The following is a 25,410-nucleotide window of genomic DNA, read 5'->3' as shown; positions in this document are numbered from 1 at the left end:
AGGTTCATATTTATAGAGTTAGACAGTGGAATGCAGTAGACAAAGATTGTAACAAATACCATAACATTCTGTAACCTAGAACTTGTCACAGTTGTTACAAATATCCAACTCCCCCAACGCTGCATGTAGTAAGTAATATGAAGCAAGTTGTAACATTAAAAAATATGTACCTGGACGATGGCTAGTTTTTACAAAAGGGGCACTTTTAAACAAAGTTTGTAGAGATCATTAGAGAGATGTATATTGTTGCTTATAAAGTATATAGAAAATATAATAATAATATTATTATAATTTGTAACATAGGATGAAAACAAATCGCACATTCACCACTTCATAATACAATAAGCGTTGCCTGCAAGTTTGACTGCTGTACATTAAAAAGTTTAGGAGAAGGCCTCCAGACAAGTTTATGTTTACGAACAAACAGACGGACAGACATCCATGGTGATTCCAGAATGCCCGCCTTTACTTTGTAATAGGGAATATAATTACTGAAATCAAGCTTAGCATTTATTCCAGTACAACTCTGTTTGCCAGTGACTGTATTGCACTGTACTGTGATCATTGAATTTAAGAGCTGAGATGCAGCCATAAAACTGTCATGATGAATTCCTTAATTTAGTTGCAAATATATACCATGTATAGATCAAATTTTCCATTTGATATTTGGTTTTTAATTGGTTTTCTAAAGTGGAAATAGCAGTTTTTCCAAAGACCTCTGTAACCCATTCTTAAGAATGTGGGAATCAATGCCATGCTTTTGAATGTTGGAACAATGCCATGCTCATGAATGTGGTAATCAATGCCATGCTAATGAATGTGGGAATCAATGTCATTCTAATGAAAGTGGGAATCAATGTCATTCTAATGAATGTGGGAATCAATGCTATGCTAATGAATGTGGGAGTCAATGTCACGATAATGCCATGCTCATGAATGTGGGAATTAATGCCATGCTCATGAATGTTGGAATCGATGCCATGCTTATGAATGTGGGAATCAATGTCATTCTAATGAATGTGGGAATCAATGCCATACTAATAAATGTGGGAATAAATGCCATGCTCATGAATGTGGGAATCAATGCCATGCTTATGAATGTGGTAATCAATGTCATGCTAATTAATGTGGGAATCAATGCCATACTAATGAATGTGGGAATAAATGCCACGCTCATGAATGTGGGAATCAATGCCATGCTTATGAATGTGGTAATCAATGCCATGCTAATGAATGTGGGATTTAATGCCATGCTAATGAATGTGGGAGTCAATGCCATGCTAATGAATGTGGGAATCAATGCCATGCTAATGAATGTGGGAATCAATTCCATGCTAATGAATGTGGGAATCAATGTCATTCTAATGAATGTGGGAATCAATGCAATGCTAATGAATGTAGGAAATAATGCCATGCTAATGAATGTGGGAGTCAATGCCACGATAATGCCATGCTCATGAATGTGGGAATTAATGCCATGCTCAAGAATGTGGGAATCAATGCCATGCTTATGAATGTGGTAATCAATGCCATTCTAATGAATGTGGGAATCAATGCCATACTAATGAATGTGGGAATCAATGCCATGCTCATGAATGTGGGAATCGATGCCTACTCATGAATGTGGGAATTAATGCCATGCTCATGAATGTGGGAATCAATGCCATGCTAATGAATGTGGGAATCAATGCCATGCTAATGAATGTGGGAATCAATGCCATGCTAATGAATGTGGGAATCAACGCCATACTAATGAATGTGGGAATAAATGCCATGCTCATGAATGTGGGAATCGATGCCTACTCATGAATGTGGGAATTAATGCCATGCTCATGAATGTGGGAATCAATGCCATGCTAATGAATGTGGGAATCAATGCCATGCTAATGAATGTGGGAGTTAATGCCATGTTCATGAATTTGGGAATCAATGCCATGCTAATGCATGTGGGAATCAATGCCATGCTAATGAATGTGGGAATCAATGCCATGCTAATGAATGTGGGAATCAATGCAATGCTAACGAATGTGGTAATCAATGCCATGCTAATGAATGTGGGAATTAATGCCATGCTCATGAATGTGGGAGTCAATGCCATGCTAATGAATGTGGGAATCAATTCCATGCTAATGAATGTGGGAATCAATGTCATTCTAATGAATGTGGGAATCAATGCAATGCTAATGAATGTAGGAAATAATGCCATGCTAATGAATGTGGGAGTCAATGTCACGATAATGCCATGCTCATGAATGTGGGAATTAATGCCATGCTCATGAATGTGGGAATCAATGCCATGCTTATGAATGTGGTAATCAATGTCATTCTAATGAATGTGGGAATCAATGCCATACTAATGAATGTGGGAATAAATGCCATGCTCATGAATGTGGGAATCGATGCCTACTCATGAATGTGGGAATTAATGCCATGCTCATGAATGTGGGAATCAATGCCATGCTAATGAATGTGGGAATCAATGCCATGCTAATGAATGTGGGAGTTAATGCCATGTTCATGAATGTGGGAATCAATGCCATGCTAATGAATGTGGGAATCAATGCCATGCTAATGAATGTGGGAATCAATGCCATGCTAATGAAGGTGGGAATCAATGCCATGCTAACGCATGTGGTAATCAATGCCATGCTAATGAATGTGGGAATTAATGCCATGCTCATGAATGTGGGAATCAATGCCATGCTAATGAATGTGGGAATCAATGCCATGCTAATGAATGTGGTAATCAATGCCATGCTAATGAATGTGGTAATCAATGCCATGCAAATGAATGTGGGAATCAATGCCATGCTAATGAATGTGGGAATCAATGCCATGCTAATGAATGTGGGAGTTAATGCCATGATCATGAATGTGGGAATCAATGCCATGCTAATGAATGTGGGAATCAATGCCATGCTAATGAATGTGGGAATCAATGCCATGCTAATGAATGTGGGAATCAACGCCATACTAATGAATGTGGGAATAAATGCCATGCTCATGAATGTGGGAATCGATGCCTACTCATGAATGTGGGAATTAATGCCATGCTCATGAATGTGGGAATCAATGCCATGCTAATGAATGTGGGAATCAATGCCATGCTAATGAATGTGGGAGTTAATGCCATGTTCATGAATGTGGGAATCAATGCCATGCTAATGAATGTGGGAATCAATGCCATGCTAATGAATGTGGGAATCAATGCCATGCTAATGAATGTGGGAATCAATGCCATGCTAACGAATGTGGTAATCAATGCCATGCTAATGAATGTGGGAATTAATGCCATGCTCATGAATGTGGGAGTCAATGCCATGCTAATGAATGTGGGAATCAATTCCATGCTAATGAATGTGGGAATCAATGTCATTCTAATGAATGTGGGAATCAATGCAATGCTAATGAATGAAGGAAATAATGCCATGCTAATGAATGTGGGAGTCAATGTCACGATAATGCCATGCTCATGAATGTGGGAATTAATGCCATGCTCATGAATGTGGGAATCAATGCCATGCTTTTGAATGTGGTAATCAATGTCATTCTAATGAATGTGGGAATCAATGCCATACTAATGAATGTGGGAATAAATGCCATGCTCATGAATGTGGGAATCGATGCCTACTCATGAATGTGGGAATTAATGCCATGCTCATGAATGTGGGAATCAATGCCATGCTAATGAATGTGGGAATCAATGCCATGCTAATGAATGTGGGAGTTAATGCCATGTTCATGAATGTGGGAATCAATGCCATGCTAATGAATGTGGGAATCAATGCCATGCTAATGAATGTGGGAATCAATGCCATGCTAATGAAGGTGGGAATCAATGCCATGCTAACGAATGTGGTAATCAATGCCATGCTAATGAATGTGGGAATTAATGCCATGCTCATGAATGTGGGAATCAATGCCATGCTAATGAATGTGGGAATCAATGCCATGCTAATGAATGTGGTAATCAATGCCATGCTAATGAATGTGGGAATCAATGCCATGCTAATGAATGTGGGAATTAATGCCATGCTCATGAATGTGGGAATCAATGCCATGCTAATGAATGTGGGAATCAATTCCATGCTAATGAATGTGGGAATCAATGCCATGCTCATGAATGTGAGAATCAATGTCATGATAATGATGTGGGAATCAATGCCATGCTAATGAATGTTGGAATTATTGCTATGCTAATTAATGTGGGAATTAATGCAATGCTAATGAATGTAGGAATTAACGCCATCTTTATGAATGTTGGAGTTATTGCCATGCTAAAAAAAGCTCAATTTCATGCAAATGAATGTTGGAATTCATGCCATGCTAATGAATGTGGGAATTAATGCATGCTTATGAAAGTGGGAATCAATGCCATGCTAATGAATATGGGAATTAATGCCACGCTAATGAATGTGGGAATTAATGCCATGCTAATGAATGTTGGAATTAATGCATGCTAATGAAAGTGGGAATCAATGCCATGCTAAAGAATGTGGGAATTAATGCCATGCTAATGAATGTGGGAATTAATGCCTTGCTTATGAATGTGGGAATTAATGTTAGGCTTATGAATGTGGGAATCAATTCCATGCTAATGAAAGTGGGAATCAATGGCATGCTAATGAATGTTGGAATTAATGTCATGATAATGAATGTGGGAATCAATGCCATGCTTATGAATGTGGTAATCAATGCCATGCTAATGAATGTGGGAATCAATGCCATTCTAATGAATGTGGAAATCAATGCAATTCTAATGAATGTGGGAGTCAATGTAATGATAATGAATGCGGGAATCAATGTCATCGAATGGACAGTTGCTGCTTACCATCATCAGGATCAGGATCACAATACTTGACAGCCCCATGGTCAGGTCCCACACCCTGCCAGAAAAAACTCACATATGAGACACTAAAATTGGTCTCATGACAAATGCAGCCGGCATAGCTATAGACCGGACTGCACGTCAGCACAGTCTGGTAAGGAGCTTCCTTCTCCATTATGAAGTTTCTCAAGGTGTTTAGGTCTTGTTAGAAAACATGGTAATTCCTGATCACACCGTGTGGATACTCAAGCTTTTCTTGAGCTATGCCGGCTACATATGACTTAAGATTCATAATTGCATGTTGCAGATAATATCTCATTATGAATATCATCATTATAATAATCAACAACAGACACAACAGCAGCATTAAAATAAATTAATATTAAGACCAGCTGACCTTGTTTCCGGTATTTTCCTGCATGTTTCATACACCTGTTCGAGGAAGTCCTTAGGAATGTCACGCAATCCCAGCACACCCTTCACCTGACCAAATGCTATGGTGATTGCTGCAGCAGACGTGAAGGCGTTGATCACAGGGTAGGAGATGAAGTTCACCATGATCCCTGGGAATAATAGAGAATACTATCAGTATATATATGAGTCTAGCCTTAGGAAAACAGCAGAGACCACTTTCATCCAAAACTGGATTTTTGTTAAGAAGAGACTTCCTTGCAACAAAATACATCATAACATCTGAAAGTGTCGTCCTTAATAAGGCTGAGTCACGCTTAAAAGGTTCAAACTTTTTCCCTTGAAGTATGATATCAAACTTGAGCCAGCTGATTCATGTGTTCTGGGGATCGTCTCAATGACCTCTCAATAACATTAGAGCTAAGTTTCATAAAAATCCTTGTATGGAAGTTCAAATTTTATCGAAAACAAAACAAACAAGAAATGTGTTTGCCGGAAACACTATGTCCCCTTCTGCGCTGCTTTGAAATTTATATTTTTTGACCTTTGTCCTTGAAGGTTGACCTTGACCTTGAACTTCCACCACTCAAAATGTGCAGCTTCATGAGAACGCCGCTTTGAATTTATATATTTTTTTTTTACCTTTGACCTTGAAGGATCACCTTCACCTTGAAGGATGACCTTGACCTTGAACTTCCACCACTCAAAATGTGCAGCTTCATGAGAACGCCGTTTTGATTTTTTTTTACCTTTGACCTTGAAGGATGACCTTGACCTTGAAGGATGACCTTGACCTTGAACTTCCACCACTCTAAATGTGCAGCTTTATGAGAAAGCCGCTTTGAATTTAAAAAAAAATAATTGACATTTGACCTTGAAGGATGACCTTGACCTTGAACTTCCACCACTCAAAATGTGCAGCTTTATGAGAATTCCGTTTGAATTATTATTTTTTTACCTTTGACCTTGAATGATGACCTTGACCTTGAAGGATGACCTTGACCTTGGACTTCCACCACTCAAAATGTGCAGCTTCATGATAACGCCACTTTGAATTAAAAAAAAAAAGAAGACATTTGACCTTGAAGGATGACCTTGACCTTGAAGGATGACCTTGACCTTCCACCACTCAAAAATGTGCAGCTTTATGAGAAGGCCGCTTTGAATTATTATTTTTTTTGACCTTTGACTTTGAAGGATGACCTTGACCTTGAAGGATGACCTTGACTTGGACTTCCACCACTCAAAATGTGCAGCTTCATGAAAACGCCGCTTTGAAACATATTTTTTTGACCATGAAGGATGACCTTGACCTTGAATTTCCACCACTCAAAATGTGCAGCTTCATGAGATACACATGCATGCCAAATATCAAGTTGCTATCTTCAATATTGAAAAATGTGTTTGTCAGAAACACTATGTCCCCTTCTGCGCCGCTTTGAATTTCTTCTTTTAAAAAAATTTACCTTTGACCTTGAAGGATGACCTTGACCTTTCATCACTCAAAATGTGCGGCTCCATGAGATACACATGCATGACAAATATCAAGTTGGTATCTTCAATATTGCCAAAGTATTCATAAAATGAGCGATTTTGGCAACATATACTTGACCTCTGACCTTGAAAGATAACCTTGACCTTTCACTACTCAAAATGTGCGGCTCCATGAGATACTCATGCATGCCAAATATCAAGACGTTATCTTCAATATTGCCCAAGCATTCATAAAATTAGCGATTTTGGACACATATATTTGACCTCTGACCTTAAAGGATGACCTTGACCTTTCACCACTCAAAATGTGCGGCTCCATAAGATACACATGCATGCCAAATATCAAGTTGCTATCTTCAATATTGCAAAAGTATTCATAAAATGAGCGATTTTGGCCACATATATTTGACCTCTGACCTTGAAGGATGACCTTGACCTTTCACCACTCAAATGTGCAGCTCCATGAGATACACGTGCATGACAAAAATCATTTTGAATATTGAAAAAAGTTATTGCAAATGTTAAAGTTGGAGCAAACAGACCAACAGACCAACGTACAGACCAACAGACAGGGCAAAAACAATATGTCCCCCACAATAGTGGGTGGGGGACATAAAAAGTATTTCAAAGCACATACATTATAAATCAAAGTACTGGCAGTACTGGTGTGACGATGCTTTTGAAGAGGATGGATATAAAACATCAATTTAAGTTTATTTATATCACCACAATTGTGTATGTTGATACAAACATTTGGGTACGATAAAAAAATTGGGTACGAAAATTTTGGGTACGAAAAGAAATTTGGTGTGAAACTGGGAGGCGGGTCACATTCTTGTTCATGAAGTATAGCAATACCTTCATGATGATTCTCGAAAGTAGATATGAGCACATAGCCGGACCATGTGAGCTCAATCGTATGAGCACTTGACTATCCGAGTTCGCCCAGGAACATATGGATAAGTTAACTAATAGCGAAATGACCTTATACATGTATATGCTGAAATCTAACAATCGAACGAAATATCAAACATGGTATGTACACTTAGGTGGTTGTGTAATTTCTGTTAGAATATCGTATTCAATATGTAAATTTTAAATGATTGTGCCCGCACTTGAGTTTGTTGCCTTGTTTGAGTCTATACGCGCCTAGGCTGCACCCAGTGTGTGTATTTGTGTTTTTCCAAGGTAATGAGTTACCTCCGCGCTGAGGCTGCATAATGTTGGAACCCGGAGTGTGTCCAGCACTCCTACCTAATAAGATTAGATTGACGACAGTTGGGACGAATTTTGAATGATAGCTGCAATTTCCAGCTATTTGTTTTGTACTGAAATATATGGTCAAATGCTGCCGGGGGGGGGGGGGGGTCCTTACCACTGCGCTAGCAGGACGGACAATTACGCAAAGAAATGTTGTTTTATCTATATATATCATAGCAGTGCAGCGTTTACAATTTGCAGGTTCGAAATTGTTCGCATTCTTTAGTTTTGTGATCACGTAAAAAGTTAATTTTACATGTTTTTATTCGCAATTTATTTACTAAATCGAGAACAAATATCAAACAAAATAGAGAAAATATATAGTTGTTTCATTGGTCCATAAAAATATAATGGATGTAAAATTACTAATTTGAAATTAATGTTCTGATACACTTATTGAATCTGTTTCCCCAGGATATGCTGTTCTATTTATATTTACCTTTATCAACACGAACGACAACTCTGCTAGGAGAATGTTATCAATGAAAATCAACGAGCAATCTCCTACGCAGTGGCGAATGCCAAGGGAAGTAACTGAAAAATCGAGTTATCTCAATCGGACTGGCTCGGTCTTTTACATAGGTCGCCATTGTGAAGAATTTTTTTACTGGTTATCAAACCTTAGACGATGCTGTTCCAGCATCGTCAAAAATGTAAATAAAAGAAAACTCTTTAAATCAAATTATCTGCCAAATGCTTTCGATACAAATTGCTTGACAAGATGGCAATAAGTTGGTGAAATAAAACCTAAGATGGTAGCATGTTGGACATTTTTAATTTTGTTTGGAAACATTATGTCAAATGCATTAACACATTATTGCCATACACGTTAAACAATAAATATTTTGTATACATGTATACACACCAAGATGTAAAAGCCCCATCAGCGCCTGCACAACACCGCAGATAAGGGTCAAACTGAGGGCGTAAGTTGGGTCGTTCTCTCTGGGTGACGTTGCAAATGTTGCAGTCATGAGTGACATGATGGCTGTGGGTCCCAATGTGATGTCCTTTGATGTTCCCAGAATCGTGTATACAAAACACCCCATGAAGGCTGAATACAACCCATACTGAAACAGATAAGAGTTGAGCTGCACTCTAGATAAAATCAGACTTAATGCATGTGTGTAAAGTGTCGTCCCACCCTTTTCGTTTAGATAAATACCATTAAAGTTGAAAGCATTGTCCCTATTTAGCCTGTGCAGAGTGCATCTGATTAAGAATTTGTTATACTTAAACCCTCCTCTAATTTTTTAAATTGGTGTTAATTAATTTTAAACAATTTAAAATGTTTATAAAAAATTGAAAGTAATATGAAGTATTAAAAAGTCTCACATATTCATGTTTCATTTATTAATGTGTGCAGCTGGAATACTCAATTCGCAACACTGATTATTTTTATTGTAAAAATGGGGTCACAAAATGCACCTCAGAAATCCGCACTGTCCTTATATATTTAATTTTCAGCAAAACAATTTCAATGCTTATTGTCTTTTAAAAATACATTTCTTGACGTTCATTGAGGACTAGGGCAATAAATCCTCTACCGCTCAGAAGCAAAGTGATAATGGCAACCTTAATAAAACCAGAACAGTCGGTGAGTAACTCGCAGTAAAAAAAAATCCACCCAAATAATCCTGACTTGAAGGGCAGTCAGGCTACGACAGAGTATGCCAGCCCCTGGGGTACTGACCTGTGGGGGCAGTCTGGCTACAACAGAGTATGCACGCCCATGGGGTACTGACCTGTGGGGGCAGTCTGGCTACGACAGAGTATGCGAGCCCCTCGGGTACTGACCAGTGGGGGCAGTCTGGCTACGACAGAGTATGCACGCTCCTGGGGTACTGACCTGTGGGGGTAGTCTGGCTACAACAGAGTATGCATGCCCCTATGGTACTGACCTGTGGGGTCAGTCTGGCTACGAGAGAGTATGCCAGCCCCTGGGGTACTGACCTGTAGGGGCAGTATGGCTACAACAGAGTATGCAAGCCCCTGGGGTACTGACCTGTGGGGGCAGTCTGGCTACAACAGAGTATGCACGCCCATGGGGTACTGACCTGTAGGGGCAGTCTGGCTACGACAGAGTATGCGAGCCCCTCGGGTACTGACCAGTGGGGGCAGTCTGGCTACGACAGAGTATGCACGCCCCTGGGGTACTGACCTGTGGGGGCAGTCTGGCTACGACAGAGTATGCATGCCCCTGGGGTACTGACCTGTGGGGTCAGTCTGGCTACAAGAGTATGCCAGCCCCTGGGGTACTGACCTGTAGGGGTAGTATGGCTACGATAGAGTATGCCAGCCCCTGGGGTACTGACCTGTGGGGGCAGTCTGGCTATGACAAAGTATGCACGCCCCTCGGGTACTGACCAGTGGGGGCAGTCTGGCTACAACAGAGTATGCACGCCTCTGGGGTACTGACCTGTGGGGGCAGTCTGGCTACGACAGAGTATGCACGCCCCTGAAGTTCTGACCTGTGGGGGCAGTCTGGCTACAACAGAGTATGCGAGCCCCTCCGGTACTGACCAGTGGGGGCAGTCTGGCTACAACAGAGTATGCACACCCCTGGGGTACTGACCTGTGGGGGCAGTCTGGCTACTACAGAGTATGCACGCCGCTGGGGAACTGACCTGTGGGGGCAGTCTGGCTACAACAGAGTATGCACGCCCCTGGGGTACTGACCTGTGGGGTCAGTCTGGCTACAAGAGAGTATGCCAGCCCCTGGGGTACTGACCTGTAGGGGCAGTCTGGCTACGATAGAGTATGCACGCCCCTGAGGTACTGACCTGTGGGGGCAGTCTGGCTACGACAGAGTATGTGAGCCCCTCGGGTACTGACCAGTGGGGGCAGTCTGGCTACGACAGAGTATGTACGCCTCTGGGGTACTGACCTGTGGGGGCAGTCTGGCTACAACAGAGTATGCACGCCCCTGGGGTACTGACCTGTGGGGTCAGTCTGGCTACAAGAGTATGCCAGCCCCTGGGGTACTGACCTGTAGGGGTAGTATGGCTACGATAGAGTATGCCAGCCCCTGGGGTACTGACCTGTGGGGGCAGTCTGGCTACTACAGAGTATGCAAGCCCATGGGGTACTGACCTGTGGGGGCAATCTGGCTACAACAGAGTATGCACGCCCCTGGGGTACTGACCTGTGGGGTCAGTCTGGCTACGAGAGTATGCCAGCCCCTGGGGTACTGACCTGTAGGGGCAGTATGGCTACGACAGAGTATGCCAGCCCCTGGGGTACTGACCTGTGGGGGCAGTCTGGCTACTAAAGAGAATGCAAGCCCCTGGGGTACTGACCTGTAGGGGCAGTCTGGCTACGACAGAGTATGCCAGCCCCTGGGGTACTGACCTGTGGGGGCAGTCTGGAGACGACAGAGTATGCCAGCCCCTTGGGTACTGACCTGCAGGGGCAGTCTGGCTACGACAGAGTATGCAAGCCCCTCGGGAACTGACCAGTTGGGGCAGTCTGGCTACGACAGAGTATGCCAGCCCCTGGGGTACTGACCTGTGGGGGCAGTCAGGCTACGACAGAGTATGCCAGCCCCTGGGGTACTGACCTGTGGCGGCAGTCTGGCTACAACAGAGTATGCAAGCCCCTCGGGTACTGACCTGTGGGGGCAGTCTGGCTACGACAGAGTATGCAAGCCCCTAAGGGTACTGACCTGTGGGGGCAGTCAGGCTACGACAGAGTATGCACGCCCCTGGGGTACTGACCTGTGGGGTCAGTCTGGCTACGAGAGTATGCCAGCCCCTGGGGTACTGACCTGTAGGGGCAGTGTGGCTACGACAGAGTATGCCAGCCCCTTGGGTACTGACCTGTGGGGGCAGTCTGGCTACAACAGAGTATGCCAGCCCCTGGGGTACTGACCAGTGGGGCAGTCAGGCTACGACAGAGTATGCAAGCCCCTCGGGTGCTGACCAGTTGGGGCAGTCAGGCTACGACAGAGTATGCCAGCCCCTGGGGTACTGACCTATGGGGGCAGTCTGGCTACGACAGAGAATGCACGCCCCTCGGGTACTAACCTGTGGGGGCAGTCTGGCTTCAACAGAGTATGCAAGCCTCTCGGGTACTGACCAGTGGGGGCAGTCAGGCTACGACAGAGTATGCAAGCCCCTCTGGTACTGACCTGTGGGGGCAGTCAGGCTACGACAGAGTATACAAGCCCCTGGGGTACTGACCAGTGGGGGCAGTCAGGCTACGACGGAGTATGCACGCCCCTGGCGACTGACCAGTGGGGGCAGTCAGGCTACGACAGAGTATGCACGCCCCTTGGGTACTGACCTGTGGGGGCAGTCTGGCTACGACAGAGTATGCACGCCCCTCAGGTACTGACCTGTGGGGGCAGTCTGGCTTCAACAGAGTATGCAAGCCCCTCGGGAACTGATCAGTGGGGGCAGTCAGGCAACAACAGAGTATGCAAGCCCCTGGGGTACTGACCTGTGGGGGCAGTCTGGCTACGACAGAGCATGCAAGCCCCTTGGGTACTGACCAGTGGGGGCAGTCAGGCTACGATAAAGTATTACTGCCCCTGGGGTACTGACCAGTGGGGGCAGTCTGGCTACAACAGAGTATGCACCCCCCTTGGGTACTGACCTGTGGGGGCAGTCCGGCTACAACAGAGTATGCAAGCCCCTCGGGTACTGACCTGTGGGGGCAGTCTGGCTATGACAGAGTATGCAAGCCCCTCGGGTACTGACCAGTGGGGGCAGTCTGGCTACGACAGAGTATGCAAGCCCCTGGAGTACTAACCTGTGGGGGCAGTCTGGGTAGAACAGCGTACGCAAGCCCTTGGGTAACCGACCAGTTGGGGCAGTCTGGCTACAACAGCGTACGCAAGCCCCTGGGGTACTGACCAGTGGGGACAGTCTGGCTACGACAGAGTATGCAAGTCCCTGAGGCACTGACCTGTGGGGGCAGTCTGGCTACAACAGCTTACGCAAGCCCCTGGGTAACTGACCAGTTGGGGCAGTCTGGCTACAACAGCGTACGCAAGCCCCTCGGGTACTGACCAGTGGGGGCAGTCTGGCTACAACAGCGTATGCCAGCCCCTGGGGTACTGACCTGTGGGGGCAGTCTGGCTACAACAGGGTATGCCAGCCCCTGTGGTACTGACCTGTGGTGGCAGTCTGGCTACAACAGCGTACGCAAGCCCCTGGAGTACTGACCTGTGAGGGCAGTCTGGTTACAACAGCGTACACAAGCCCCTGGGGTACTGACATGTGGGTGCAGTCTGGCTACAACAGCATACGCAAACCCCTGGGGTACTGACCAGTTGGGGCAGTCTGGCTACAACAGCGTACACAAGCCCCTTCGGTACTGACCAATGGAGGGCAGTCTGGCTATGGCAGTGTATGCCAGCCCCTGGGGTGCTGACCTGTGGGAGCAGTCTGGCTACGACAGCGTACACAACCCCCTTGGGTACTGACCTATGGAGGGCAGTCTTGCTACAACAGTGTACACCAGCTCCTGGGGTACTGACCTGTGGGGACAGTCTGGCTACAACAGCGTACGCCAGCCCCTGGGGTACTGAACTGTGGGGTCAGTCTGGCTACGACAGCATACGCCAGCACCTGGGGTACTGACCTGTGGGGGCCGTCTGGTTACAACAGCCTTTCCCAGCTCCTTGTGTACTGACCTGAGGGGGGCAGTCTGGTAACAACAGTGTACTCAAGCCCCTGGTGTACTGACCTGTGGGGGCAGTCTTGCTACAACAGCGTACGCAAGCCCCTGGGGTACTGACCTGTGGGGGCAGTCTGGCTAAGACAGTGTATGCCAGCCCCTGGGGTACTGACCTGTGGGGGCAGTCTTGCTACAACAGCTTTGCCAGCCCCTTGGGTACTGACATGTGGGGGGAATCTGGCTACAACAGAGTATGCGCGCCCCTGGGGTACTGACCTGTGGGGGCAGTCTAGCTACAACAGCGTATGCAAGCCCCTTGGGTACTGACCAGTGGGGGCAGTCTAGCTTCAACAGCGTACGCAAGCCCCTGGGGCACTGACATGTGGGGGCAGTCTGGCTAAAACGGCGATCGCAAACCGCTGGGGTACTGACCTGTGGGGGCAGTTTGGCTACAACAGAGTAAGCAAGCCCCTCTGGTATTGACCTGTGGGGGCAGTCTGGCTACAACAGCAAAAACAAGCCCCTGAGGTACTGACCTGCGGGGGCAGTCTTGCTACAGCAGTGTATGCCAGCCCCTGGGATACTGACATGTGGGGGCAGTCTGGCTACAACAGCGTATGCCAGCCCCTGGGGTACTGACCTGTGGGGGCAGTCTGGCTACAACAGTGTATGCAAGCCCCTGGGGTACTGACTTGTGTGGGCAGTCTAGCTACAACAGAGTATGCAAGCCCCTGGGGTACTGACATGTTGGGGCAGTCTGGCTACAACAGCGTATGCAAGCCCCTGATGTACTGACCTGAGGGGGGCAGTCTGGCTACAACAGCGTACGCAAGCCCTAGGGGTACTGACCAGTGGGGGCAGTCTGGCTACAACAGCGTACGCAAAACCCTGGGGTACTGACCTATGAGGCAGTCTGGCTACAACAGTGTATGCAAGCCCCTGGGGTACTGACATGTGGGGGCACTCTAGCTACAGCAGAGTATGCAAGCCCCTGGGGTACTGACATGTGGGGGCAGTCTAGCTACAACAGCATACGCCAGCCCTTGGGGTACTGACCTGTGGGGGCAGTCTGGCTACAACAGCGTATGCCAGCCCTTGGGGTACTGACCTGTGAGGGCAGTCTGGCTACAACAGCGTATGCCAGCCCCTGGGGTACTGACCTGTGAGGGCAGTCTGGCTACAACAGCTTATGCCAGCCCCTTGGGTACTGACCTGTGGGGGGCAGTTTTGCTACAACAGCTTATGCCAGCCCCTGGGATACTGACCTGTGGGGGCAGTCTGGCTATGGCAGTGTATGCCAGCCCCTGGGGTGCTGACCTGTGGGGGCAGTCTGGCTACGACAACATACACAAGCCCCTTGGGTAATGACCTTTGGGGGGCAGTCTGGCTACAACAGCGTACACCAGCTCCTGGGGTACTGACCTGTGGGGGCAGTCTGGCTATGACAGCGTATGCCAGCCCCTGGGGTACTGAACTGTGGGGCAGTCTGGCTACGACAGCATACGCCAGCCCCTGGGGTACTGACCTGTGGGGGCAGTCTGGCTACAACAGCGTACGCAAGCCCCTGGGGTACTGACCTGTGGGGGCAGTCTTGCTACAACAGCTTTGCCAGCCCCTGGGGTACTGACATGTGGGGGGAATCTGGCTACAACAGAGTATGCACGCCCCTAGGGTACTGACCTGTGGGGGCAGTCTAGCTACAACAGCGTATGCAAGCCCCTGGGGTACTGACCAGTGGGGGCAGTCTAGCTTCAACAGCGTACGCAAGCCCCTGGGGTACTGACATGTGGGGGCAGTCTGGCTACAACAGTGTATGCCAGACCCTGGGGTACTGACCTGTGGGGGCAGTCTTGCTACAACAGCTTTGCCAGCCCCTGGGGAACTGACATGTGGGGGGAATCTGGCTACAACAGAGTATGCACGCCCCTAGGGTACTGACCTGTGGGGTCAGTCTAGCTACAACAGCGTATGCAAGCCCCTGGGGTACTGACCAGTGGGGGCAGTCTAGCTTCAACAGCGTACGCAAGCCCCTGGGGCACTGACATGTGGGGGCAGTCTGGCTACAACAGCGATTGCAAACGGCTGGGGAACTGACCTGTGGGGGCAGTCTGGCTACAACAGAATATGCAAGCCCCTCTGGTATTGACCTGTGGGGGCAGTCTGGCTACAACAGCGAAAACAAGCCCCTAGGGTACTGACCTGTGGGGGCAGTCTGGCTACAACAGTATATGCAAGCCCCTGGGGTACTGACCTGTGTGGGAAGTCTAGCTACAACAGAGTATGCAAGCCCTTGGGGTACTGATCTGTGGGGCAGTCTGGCTACAACAACGTATGCAAGCCCCTGGGGTACTGACCTGTGGGGCAGTCTAGCTACAACAGTTTTTTCAAGCCCTTGGGGTACTGACATGTGGGGGCAGTCTGGCTACAACAGCATACGCCAGCCCCTGGGGTACTGACATGTGGGGGCAGTCTGGCTACAACAGTGTATGCAAGCCCCCGAGGTACTGACCTGTGGGGGCAGTCTGGCTACAACAGTGAATGCCAGCCCCTTGGGTACTGACCTGTGGGGGCAGTCTGGCTATAACAGCTTTGCCAGCCCCTGGGGTACTGACATGTGGGGGCAGTCTGGCTACATCAGAGTATGCATGCCCCTGGGGTACTGACCTGTGGGGGCAGTCTAGCTTCAACAGCATACGCAAGCCCCTGGGGTACTGACATGTGGGGGCAGTCTGGCCCATAAAAGAGTATGCAAGCCCCTGGGGTACTGACCTGTGGGGGCAGTCTAGCTACAACAGGGTATGCAAGCCCCTGGGGTACTGACATGTGGGGGCAGTCTGGCTACAACAGCGTATGCCAGCCCCTGGGGTACTGACCAGTGGGGGCAGTCTGGCTTCAACAGCGTATGCCAGCCCCTGGGGTACTTACATGTGGGGGCAGTCTGACTACAACAGAGTATGCAAGCCCCTGGGGTGCTGACATGTGGGGGCAGTCTGGCTATGACAGAGTATGCAAGCCCCTGGGGTACTGACCTGCAGGGGCAGTCCGGCTACCACAGCGTACGCAAGCCCCTGGGGTAACACAGTCATCGCCACCGTCAGGCCACTTATAATGTCACCTTGGGCATCTAAAAACCTGTTAAACCAAGCACAAACAGAATTTAGTAAATTTTCTAGGAAAACGGGCTTAATTTGTGTGTTTGGATTTTTGTTTAAATGAGGCCTCCCCTCAACTAAAAATTTAATAAAAGCCAAAAGTGTTGTTTCAGGTTATTTTTTGGTCTTGGAAAGTCCTTTCTCAGAAAAAATCCAGTTAAGGCAAAAAGTATCTTCCTTGATAAGCCTGTGGGGACTACACATGCTAATCCGGGATGACACTTTATGCAAATGTATTAAGCCCCTGTTTTTCAAGGACGAGACTCAATTTATCAAAATATCCAACCCAAAATCAACTGAACTCCTTATTCCGGAAAATAAGCACAAATAATCAAAAAGCCCTTACTCGTCAAAAGTTTATGTGTCTCAAATAAGCGTGAAGTGAGTATATCCAATTTCTTTTTTTGAAAACAACTTAAATGTTGAGGAATTAACAATAGAATAGGATATTATGCAGAATATGATGAATTTTTCAGAAGGATCACCAACAAGAGATGTGTTTGTCAGAAACACAATGCCCCCTACTGCACCACTTTGATTATTTTTTTTATTATATCCCTTTTAAAAATATTACTTCCCTTGTAAAAATGATCCTTACCTGCCAAATGATAAATAGAAATTATCTCCCTTTAAAGCTTGTTTCTTCCCTTGGATTATTGTTTTTTACCTTCGACCTTGAAGGATGACCGTTCACCACTCAAAATGAGCAGCTCCATGAGATACACATGCATGCCAAAAATCAAGTTGCTATCTTCAATATTGCAAAAGTTATGGGCAATATTAAAGTTTTCGGACGGATGGACTGACAGACAGTTCAAATGCTATATGCCACCCTACCGGGGGCATAAAAACAACTGATTTGTTCATTATTGACACAAAGTAAAGTAAAGACATCAGTTACAAAATTGCACCTACTTTGCTTAATAAAAATTCCATTGTTACAAGACAACATTCTGTCTGCATTCAACCAGCACATTATGTTAAGATTGAGTAAGCATGCTCAGTTTGGTCTGCATGTCCTCTTGAACAGTTATTATTGTAAACACAACACAGCTATGAAAAAAACTAAGATCCCTATCATTACAGGGATACTGAAGATACTTGCAGAAGAATTCGCCATACAGAAGTCAAAAACCTATAAATCTAGGTAACAATACTATCAGGGTGAATATTTGATTAGGTTCCATTCTTAATAAAAAAAATATTCAAAAACACAATTAGTAAAGCAGTGTCAACAGATCGTTTATCAGTTACGTACATGTCAGACGGACGTCAACCTAAGCTGGGCACGACCTATTGTGACCCAGATCGCGATTATGAAGGCTTATTTGACGCACGTCAAAAGCTGTGAAGAGAACACCGTTACGGACATAAATACTTGTTTGATAATATTATTTTATTTCAACTTAATTTAAATGAATTTTTTGGCGTTGTTTCATTGTATAAAGTGATCATGAGTGGCTATTACATCAATTCCAAATCGTCAGTGACTTTATCAGAACATTAAGTGCGTAACGGTTATTGTATGGACCGCGTAACGGTGTAAATACACATGTTAATTACGTTTTACAACTTTAAGAATTTCTATAAAATGTTTGGGTACATGTTTATATACTAAATTCTTCTTTCATTGGACACCTTTTTGAAGACTTTATGATGTTAAAACACGTTTGCAGTTTTTGTTGAATCTTTATGCATATAAAAGTCTTCTTTTTATGCGGCGTAACGGTGTTGTCACATTTGTAACGGTGTGGACAGATTTTCTTATACTTTCATATTCTTGTTTATTCGCATCGTGTTTTTTACTAGAAAGTATGTCAGATAAGTTCCATGTAAAATTTTTGATGTTGTTTGAAAGACAATCGGCGATATGAATACGAACTTTATTCGCATCATATTGTTTGTATAAATTTGTCCACACCGTTACGATGTTGTCAACACCGTTTCTCATTCAGCGTAACGGTGTGGAACGTAACGGTGATGACATTCGGGAATTCTGACAGAACTGATTCCAATTGTATTAATTCTCCATTTTTGTCTGATAAATTCCATGTAAAATTTGCGCTGTTGTTTGAAAAACAATCGGCGATATGAAAACGAAGTTTATTCACACCATAATGTGTGTATATATTTGTGCACACCGTTACGATGTTGTCATCACCGTTACTCATCTAGCGTAATGGTGTGGACCGTAACGGTGATGACATTCAGGCATTTGATCATCCACAAACAGCATGCTTCTTGTCTCAAAAACACATTACGCACACATTATTTTGTGGAATCTAAGAATACATAATATTTGAAAATCATAAAAGAACAAGAAGTGGAAATAGCAAAGAAAATGGAAGAACGGTGTTGACACTGAATAAAAGTACGTTCAATATTTTACTTACTTTTTGATGATTTTCACATTTTTCGCGCTCTGTTCATTGCCTCATTATGACGTAAAAGGTTGAAAGAATGTTTACTTTTCGGAAAAAGTTGTATTCCCGTATCATTCCCGTGCGGTATATGTAATTTTCTTCGTAACAGTGTCGACTTGAAAAATTACGGACAGAGCCATAACTGACCATTTATAAATATTCTGCATATAAAGCTACTAAATGTAACTGTTATTAAGTTAAGTTTAAATATATTTATCTCTATATGGTTGTTTTTTTATATTTTCGTTTGACATTCTTTTATAAAACAATCAAGAAAATTGCCCTTTAAGAATTCGGACAACACACCGTTACTAAAATACATGGGGGTTAAATGCTTCGTCAAAGCATAAAACTGCTTTAAGCGTGTGGTCTGCTAAGAACTCTTATCTTATATTGTTTACATATTATTTAACATTGTAATTATAAAACTTATCTCTGTTAATGTCTACCATTTAGATAATTGTTGAATATGGACAGAAAATGGAACCTAATCAAATATTCACCAGCTCACTGTGCTTTTGACATTGCCGCTTTGCTGGGTTACATGGGCAGGCCTGATTAGGCCTGGTTTTCATTTTTGCAATTCTTAGAAACCTGTCTTGTTAACAAAATGTTTGACTTGTCTGGGATATGTTTAACTACAGGAATCTGAACTGATCTCAATGAATTACAATGGTGTCTAAAACATAATTGCGCTTTTAGCTTTTACAGTGAAAATGAATATTAAAGTAAATGAAGTTTTCTCACTCACTAGTAAACTATCATATAAGCCTCTTGCTCTAGGAAAACAGGCTTTAATGCATGTGAATAGTCACCAGAATTGACAAAATACACAACTACATCAGATTTTATTTCATAAAGAATTGAATGCTCTAAATTTGTTTTTACTACAGGTCTGCAAAAACTACGTTTTGTATGATATAAAACACCAACAATTAAGGGAAATAAACCTACATGATCGTTTATAATTCATAAATTCTTTCTTTTTCAGAACTTGTGTTGTGCTTCATACCAAAAGGAAAGTAACATTATACTTATGTGATTTCCAGTATAAAAATGTTTGTAAAAGATAACATTTAGTGCTTTACACATATTTCAACTGTTTGACAAGCATCATGCCAAAATGGTTCTAATGCAATTTGTGACCAGGGTAGCTCCAACCCAGCCTGTACATCTGTGTAAGGAGCTAATCTATCAAGTAAAATGGCAAAATCACTGTTTCCTTGTCTCATTAGCAGACTGGGTAGCTCCTAACCCGCTCTTGCAAATGTGCAGGCTGGATTGCAACCCATTTTATCATGACAAGGCTAATTTAAAAAATATAATAATTATACAGGGACACAATGAATTGCTTTGAACATTATTTCAAAGTTATAATTGTTTGAATGACATAATAAAACTTTCAAATACTTCAATAAATTTAACAAATAAATAAACAATTAATTGCTAAGTTTTTTATGAGGGTTAAATTTGAACAATACACACAGCACAGTGTCATTCAAATGATTTTCAATAATAAACATAGTAATAAAAAAAATACATTACAATTCAACATGTATAAGACTTATACCTATGGTATCACACAAGCAATTATTTAAAAGGTATCACTTTTGATTATTTTACTGGAAGCACTGACTGTAAAATATTTGTTTTTAACTGATTTCATTTTAATCTTATAAATGAACAACTACTACACATCAATCATCAATATAATAATTAAAGGAAACATTCATTCTCAATCAAAAAATGCCTTTTATATATTATATAAAGTGTATATAAAGTGTATTACTTACGAATATTTAGGCAACCATTTTATTATTGGGAATTTTTTCTTCGCGTCATGCACATTGCAACACTCCTTAACATATCTTTTCATGGTGGCCAATAATGACACCTCTGGTAGTCTTGAAATCTCCCGCAAACTATCATCTTCATCTTCTGAATGAAAATATATATCTGTTGCAGATGACCTCTGACTTGAGCTGTGGAAAGTCCCATGACCCTGTGACCTTTGCACACTCCAAGGCTTCTCTAACAACGGGTCGGACTCGCCTTCCATGGTTGCCACACTCAGGTATCATGCTGGCATGCAACATAAAAGAAACTAGAATGGAAGTCACCCTTCAGGTTTCAATTCAGGTTTTACAAGATGTTTTCATTCCTAGTCACAGAGGTGTTTGTATTGGATACTACAATACTATATCTGGGGCTGGCAATACTGATGAACACTTAAAGTATGCATTTACAGTCAACCCTGTGTTAACTTTACTCCTCAGATACGCATATTGGCCTATTTATAGTCCATTGGGAGTTTAAATTTAATAAAATCTTTTCTTGCCTGATTAAATTTTTTAAAGGCTTCCTTTCTAACTCTAAGATGCTGATCATCAGCAAGCAGCATTAAACCTGAACAGACTGAGAGTTACTCAGGCTAGCAGGCTGTCCTGGTTGTATGCTGGTTGCATATAGCTATTTTCACTATGTTTTTGAGAGGGATATGGTTCAGCAGTCAGTCGAAGGATGTGGTCAAAATGGCTGCTAAAGAGACATGTGGCTGCTTCAGACAGGTGAACACTTTTTACTGTGTTGGTTAGCTGATAGTAAAATCATGATTCAAAGAAACAAACATTAAAAAAAAATGCCAACAATGTTTAAATGTCCAAGGTAATATGCATGTACATTTTTTTTTAATTATACTACATCTTGCATGAAATAAATTATTGTTAGACACATATACTCCATGTGAGTATTTTAAAAAGCACTCTACACATTATCATCAAATAGGCAAGATAAAATGTTATTGTTGACATGTTGTTAACAAATGCTAGCTGCCAACTAACAGTGCTGGCACAGTTACTGCATGGAAAGTGTTGGTGTATTGACTTTTTTATATATAAACTTTGCAGCAAAGAAAACATTGAAAAATTTCACTTTTGATTAAATTTTTTGTTGTGCATTTCAACCAAATTATATAGAGCACGATTTGCAATTGGTTTTCGTTAGATTAAATCCACCTATGCCTACGACGTCAGAGCTTTGAGGAAAACAACCAAGATCTATTTGAATGTTCATGTTTTGCATCTTGTAATGACTGCTTTGTGACCGCTGAACAAATCGAGGGGTGAACGGAAGACTGTTGTTACTCATATTAAATAAAGAAGGAGATACATCAATTTTCCGTTCAGCCCTCGATATGTGAACAATTGCTTTGGTAATGACCCTTGTGACTGTTTAACTCAGATGTGATTATGATTGTTTTTTGTTGGAGGATAATTAGAATGACCACCATCTGGTACCCCTTAGTAAGGTTGGACTGTAATCATAGAAAGCAAATAGCAGGTATGGCATTAAGAAAAAAGACATTTGAAAAGAAGCTGGTGACAGGAAGAAAATACTTTGTTGGGTCCTAGACGTTGAAGATGGATGATTGCCCATCTTAACCCTTTCCCACTCCGAGGCAAGTGAAAATGGCTATGTGCAAACAGCATACAACAAGAACAGCCTGCGAGTAACTTGCAGTCTGTTCAGGTTGTATGCTGTTTGCTGCTCATCAGTATTTAAGGGTTGGAAATGAAGCCTTTAAAACTTGAATCTAGTAAGAAAGGTCTTTAATTAAATTTAACTTTCTAAGGAACTACAAATGCGTCAAAATACCTATCTAAGTGGTAAAGGCCCGGTCACACCAAGGTAACAGACGAGAAACAGACATAAAATCATTTTATCCGTTTATCCGTTTAATGTCCGTTTCATATCCGGTGAATCTGCTCCCGGTTTGGCGATGTCCGGTGACATCTGTTCCGTCCGTTGGGAAGTTTTGAGCATGTTCAAAATTTTCCACCGGATAAAATGGACAGAGACCTCCGTATGATGTGCCGTCTTCATAGTCAGTTTACAGTTTGTTCAGAACTCGTGCTTTACACCTCCTGTACTTATCCGGTTTATGTCCGTTAATGTCCGGTTGTCCTTGTCAACCACCGGACAACTACCGGACTAATACCAGACTTGCAACGGATAAACCGCACCGTTCCAGACACCAAACGCATGTTCAACAGATAATAACGGACAGCTAACGTATAAAAAAAGTGTGAGAAGTGTGGCGGAACAAAACTGTTGACATACATTTAACCGTAATGAGCCTGTGGGTCGAAGTATCATTTCATTTTGGTACGCCTTGTGTGAAGGACATGTACAATGGAGTGTCGTGCTCGCATTTAATTGGAGTGTCAAGCCACCCTCAATCAGGCCCAGTTCAAGCCACCCTCATGCAGGCCCAGATTGGAGTGTCAAGCCACCCTTGTGCAGGCCCAGATTGGAGTGTCAAGCCACCCTCATGCAGGCCCAGATTGGCCTTTTGGTTGCTAATCTGGCCATGTATCGTCTTCCTCAAAAGAGAGCAAGGAGACCCGAAGGAGGCGTCAGTTCGGTCTGTAGGACCAACTTATGGTCAAACTATGAAGAGAGGACCAACGGGCATTCATCAACTTCATGAGAATGCCACCCGAGATGTTTTGATTAAGTACCACTTAATTTATTATTGTGTTAAAACTAATTTTAAAAGGCTTCTGTTAGTCATTTGAATATATTTATATATTTTAATGTCTACTTCTACCATCATTTTATATGAATTGCATTGGGGTTAGTTATTGGTATAGGATAAAAGGCAAATAGATGAGTGTGCGCACTACAACACTAACCTCCTAAATTGTATTTTACCATTAGTACTACATTTATCATGTGCCCATATCTTGAAATGAACACAGTTATAAGCACTGTTTATCAAGTAGTATATTTTTACCTAATCATCCACTCGCTAAAAGTCATGCATTATCTTCTACGTCATACACTTATAATCCACGCTAGCCTATCATACTGCTATCTTTTACACGCCAGGTTTGTAGAGCAGTCATAAATGAGTATGCTGACGAGGTGATGCCGTTGCCAACAACAGCTGCCGATAGGACGCGAATAACGGACGGCTTCAGGGACAGCTGCAATTTCCCCCATACTCTTGGTGCTATTGATGGCAAACGTATTGCCTGCAATTGTCCACCAAGATCCGGGTCTATGTATTTTAACTACAAGAAGTACTTCTCCGTTGTCCTGCTAGCTCTGGTGGATTCTGACTTCAAGTTCGTCTGGGCTGACATTGGAGGCCGTGGTGCTGCATCCGATGCACAGTTGTGGAACGAGTCTGACCTGAAGGCAGCAGCTGAAAACGGAGACCATGACCTGCCAGAACCTGAAGCTTTGCCACATGATACTGAGGATGTACCCTACTTTTTCATCGTTGTACGTTGTACCTTGGTGTTCAGTACTTTTCTGTTTCTCTCACGTTGGGAGAATGTTTTGTCCGGTACTAATGCATTACACTGCCGTTTTATATTCGGTAGAAGTCCGTTACTCGCACGGTAATATCGGAACGTTAAATATCCTATACATATCCGTTAAACGTACGTTTTTTCCCATGACATCACCGGTACTTGTGCAGTCATTGTTTGTTTCCTACGCTTCACACACCGATTGCGAGAGTCTTGAGCGACAGAGCAGATAAATTTTATCACCGGATAACCCATATCTGCATATTTTGTCCGTTTTCTCTCCGTTACATATTTGTTAGGCGGTCTGACCGGGCCTTTAAGGATAAAATACTCTGCATATCCTCGATCAGAGTGAGGTAATGCCAAGGGTTGTTATTAAGGTATTATTTATTACCCTCTCTTTTGGTGTATTACATGTTTGAGCACCCAGAAAAAACAGGCCATACATTTTCTATATTTGGGCATAACTTTTTGTATAAATTAATTGAATCTTGTGCAAGATAACTTGTAAAATAGTGCATAATTACTATTCTCTGCAATTTTCTTAAAAAAGTGAACTCTTTAAATTTATGATTTTCTTTATTTTTTTATGTAGTTATAATAATTAATATGTTTTTAAATTTATTAAAATTATAATTATAATCAATACAGTCTACTAAGTCAAAAAGTCAAAGACCCACACAAAAACTTAAGTACATTTTTATCAGCCAAAAACTGAACTAAATATTTATTAATGTAGGGTTTAATTACCCCAGCAACTTCTGGAACAACAAATAATAGCTAAAAAACTAAAGAAATGTGTCCTCTTGCCCATTACTTCTAGTAATGGATCTAAGGATGGGGCACAAATACTGCATGATTCCCAATTAATCTGTTAAGATATATGTAAACAAATAATAATA

General features: G+C 43.3%; 1 protein-coding gene across 2 annotated transcripts in view; it reads right to left on the bottom strand.

Moving 5' to 3' along the window:
- LOC127866871 (sodium-independent sulfate anion transporter-like) overlaps positions 1-25,410 on the bottom strand; it is an 87,714-nt gene that overhangs the window by 43,439 nt on the left and 18,865 nt on the right. For both annotated transcript variants that reach the window (XM_052407694.1, XM_052407695.1), the window contains exons 3-7: positions 20,984-21,272; positions 16,645-16,747; positions 8,859-9,063; positions 5,226-5,391; positions 4,832-4,886 (exon numbers count right to left, since the gene is read on the bottom strand). In XM_052407694.1, the coding sequence (XP_052263654.1) occupies positions 4,832-4,886; positions 5,226-5,391; positions 8,859-9,063; positions 16,645-16,747; positions 20,984-21,249 (795 nt within the window). In that variant the 5' untranslated portion in view covers positions 21,250-21,272. The remainder of the gene's footprint in view (positions 1-4,831; positions 4,887-5,225; positions 5,392-8,858; positions 9,064-16,644; positions 16,748-20,983; positions 21,273-25,410) is intronic.

Source organism: Dreissena polymorpha, chromosome 2 (genome assembly GCF_020536995.1).
Source record: "Dreissena polymorpha isolate Duluth1 chromosome 2, UMN_Dpol_1.0, whole genome shotgun sequence".
NCBI lineage: Eukaryota > Metazoa > Mollusca > Bivalvia > Myida > Dreissenidae > Dreissena > Dreissena polymorpha.
The sequence above is the reverse complement of the archived record's forward strand: the minus strand, read 5'-3'. Positions and strand labels throughout refer to the sequence as shown.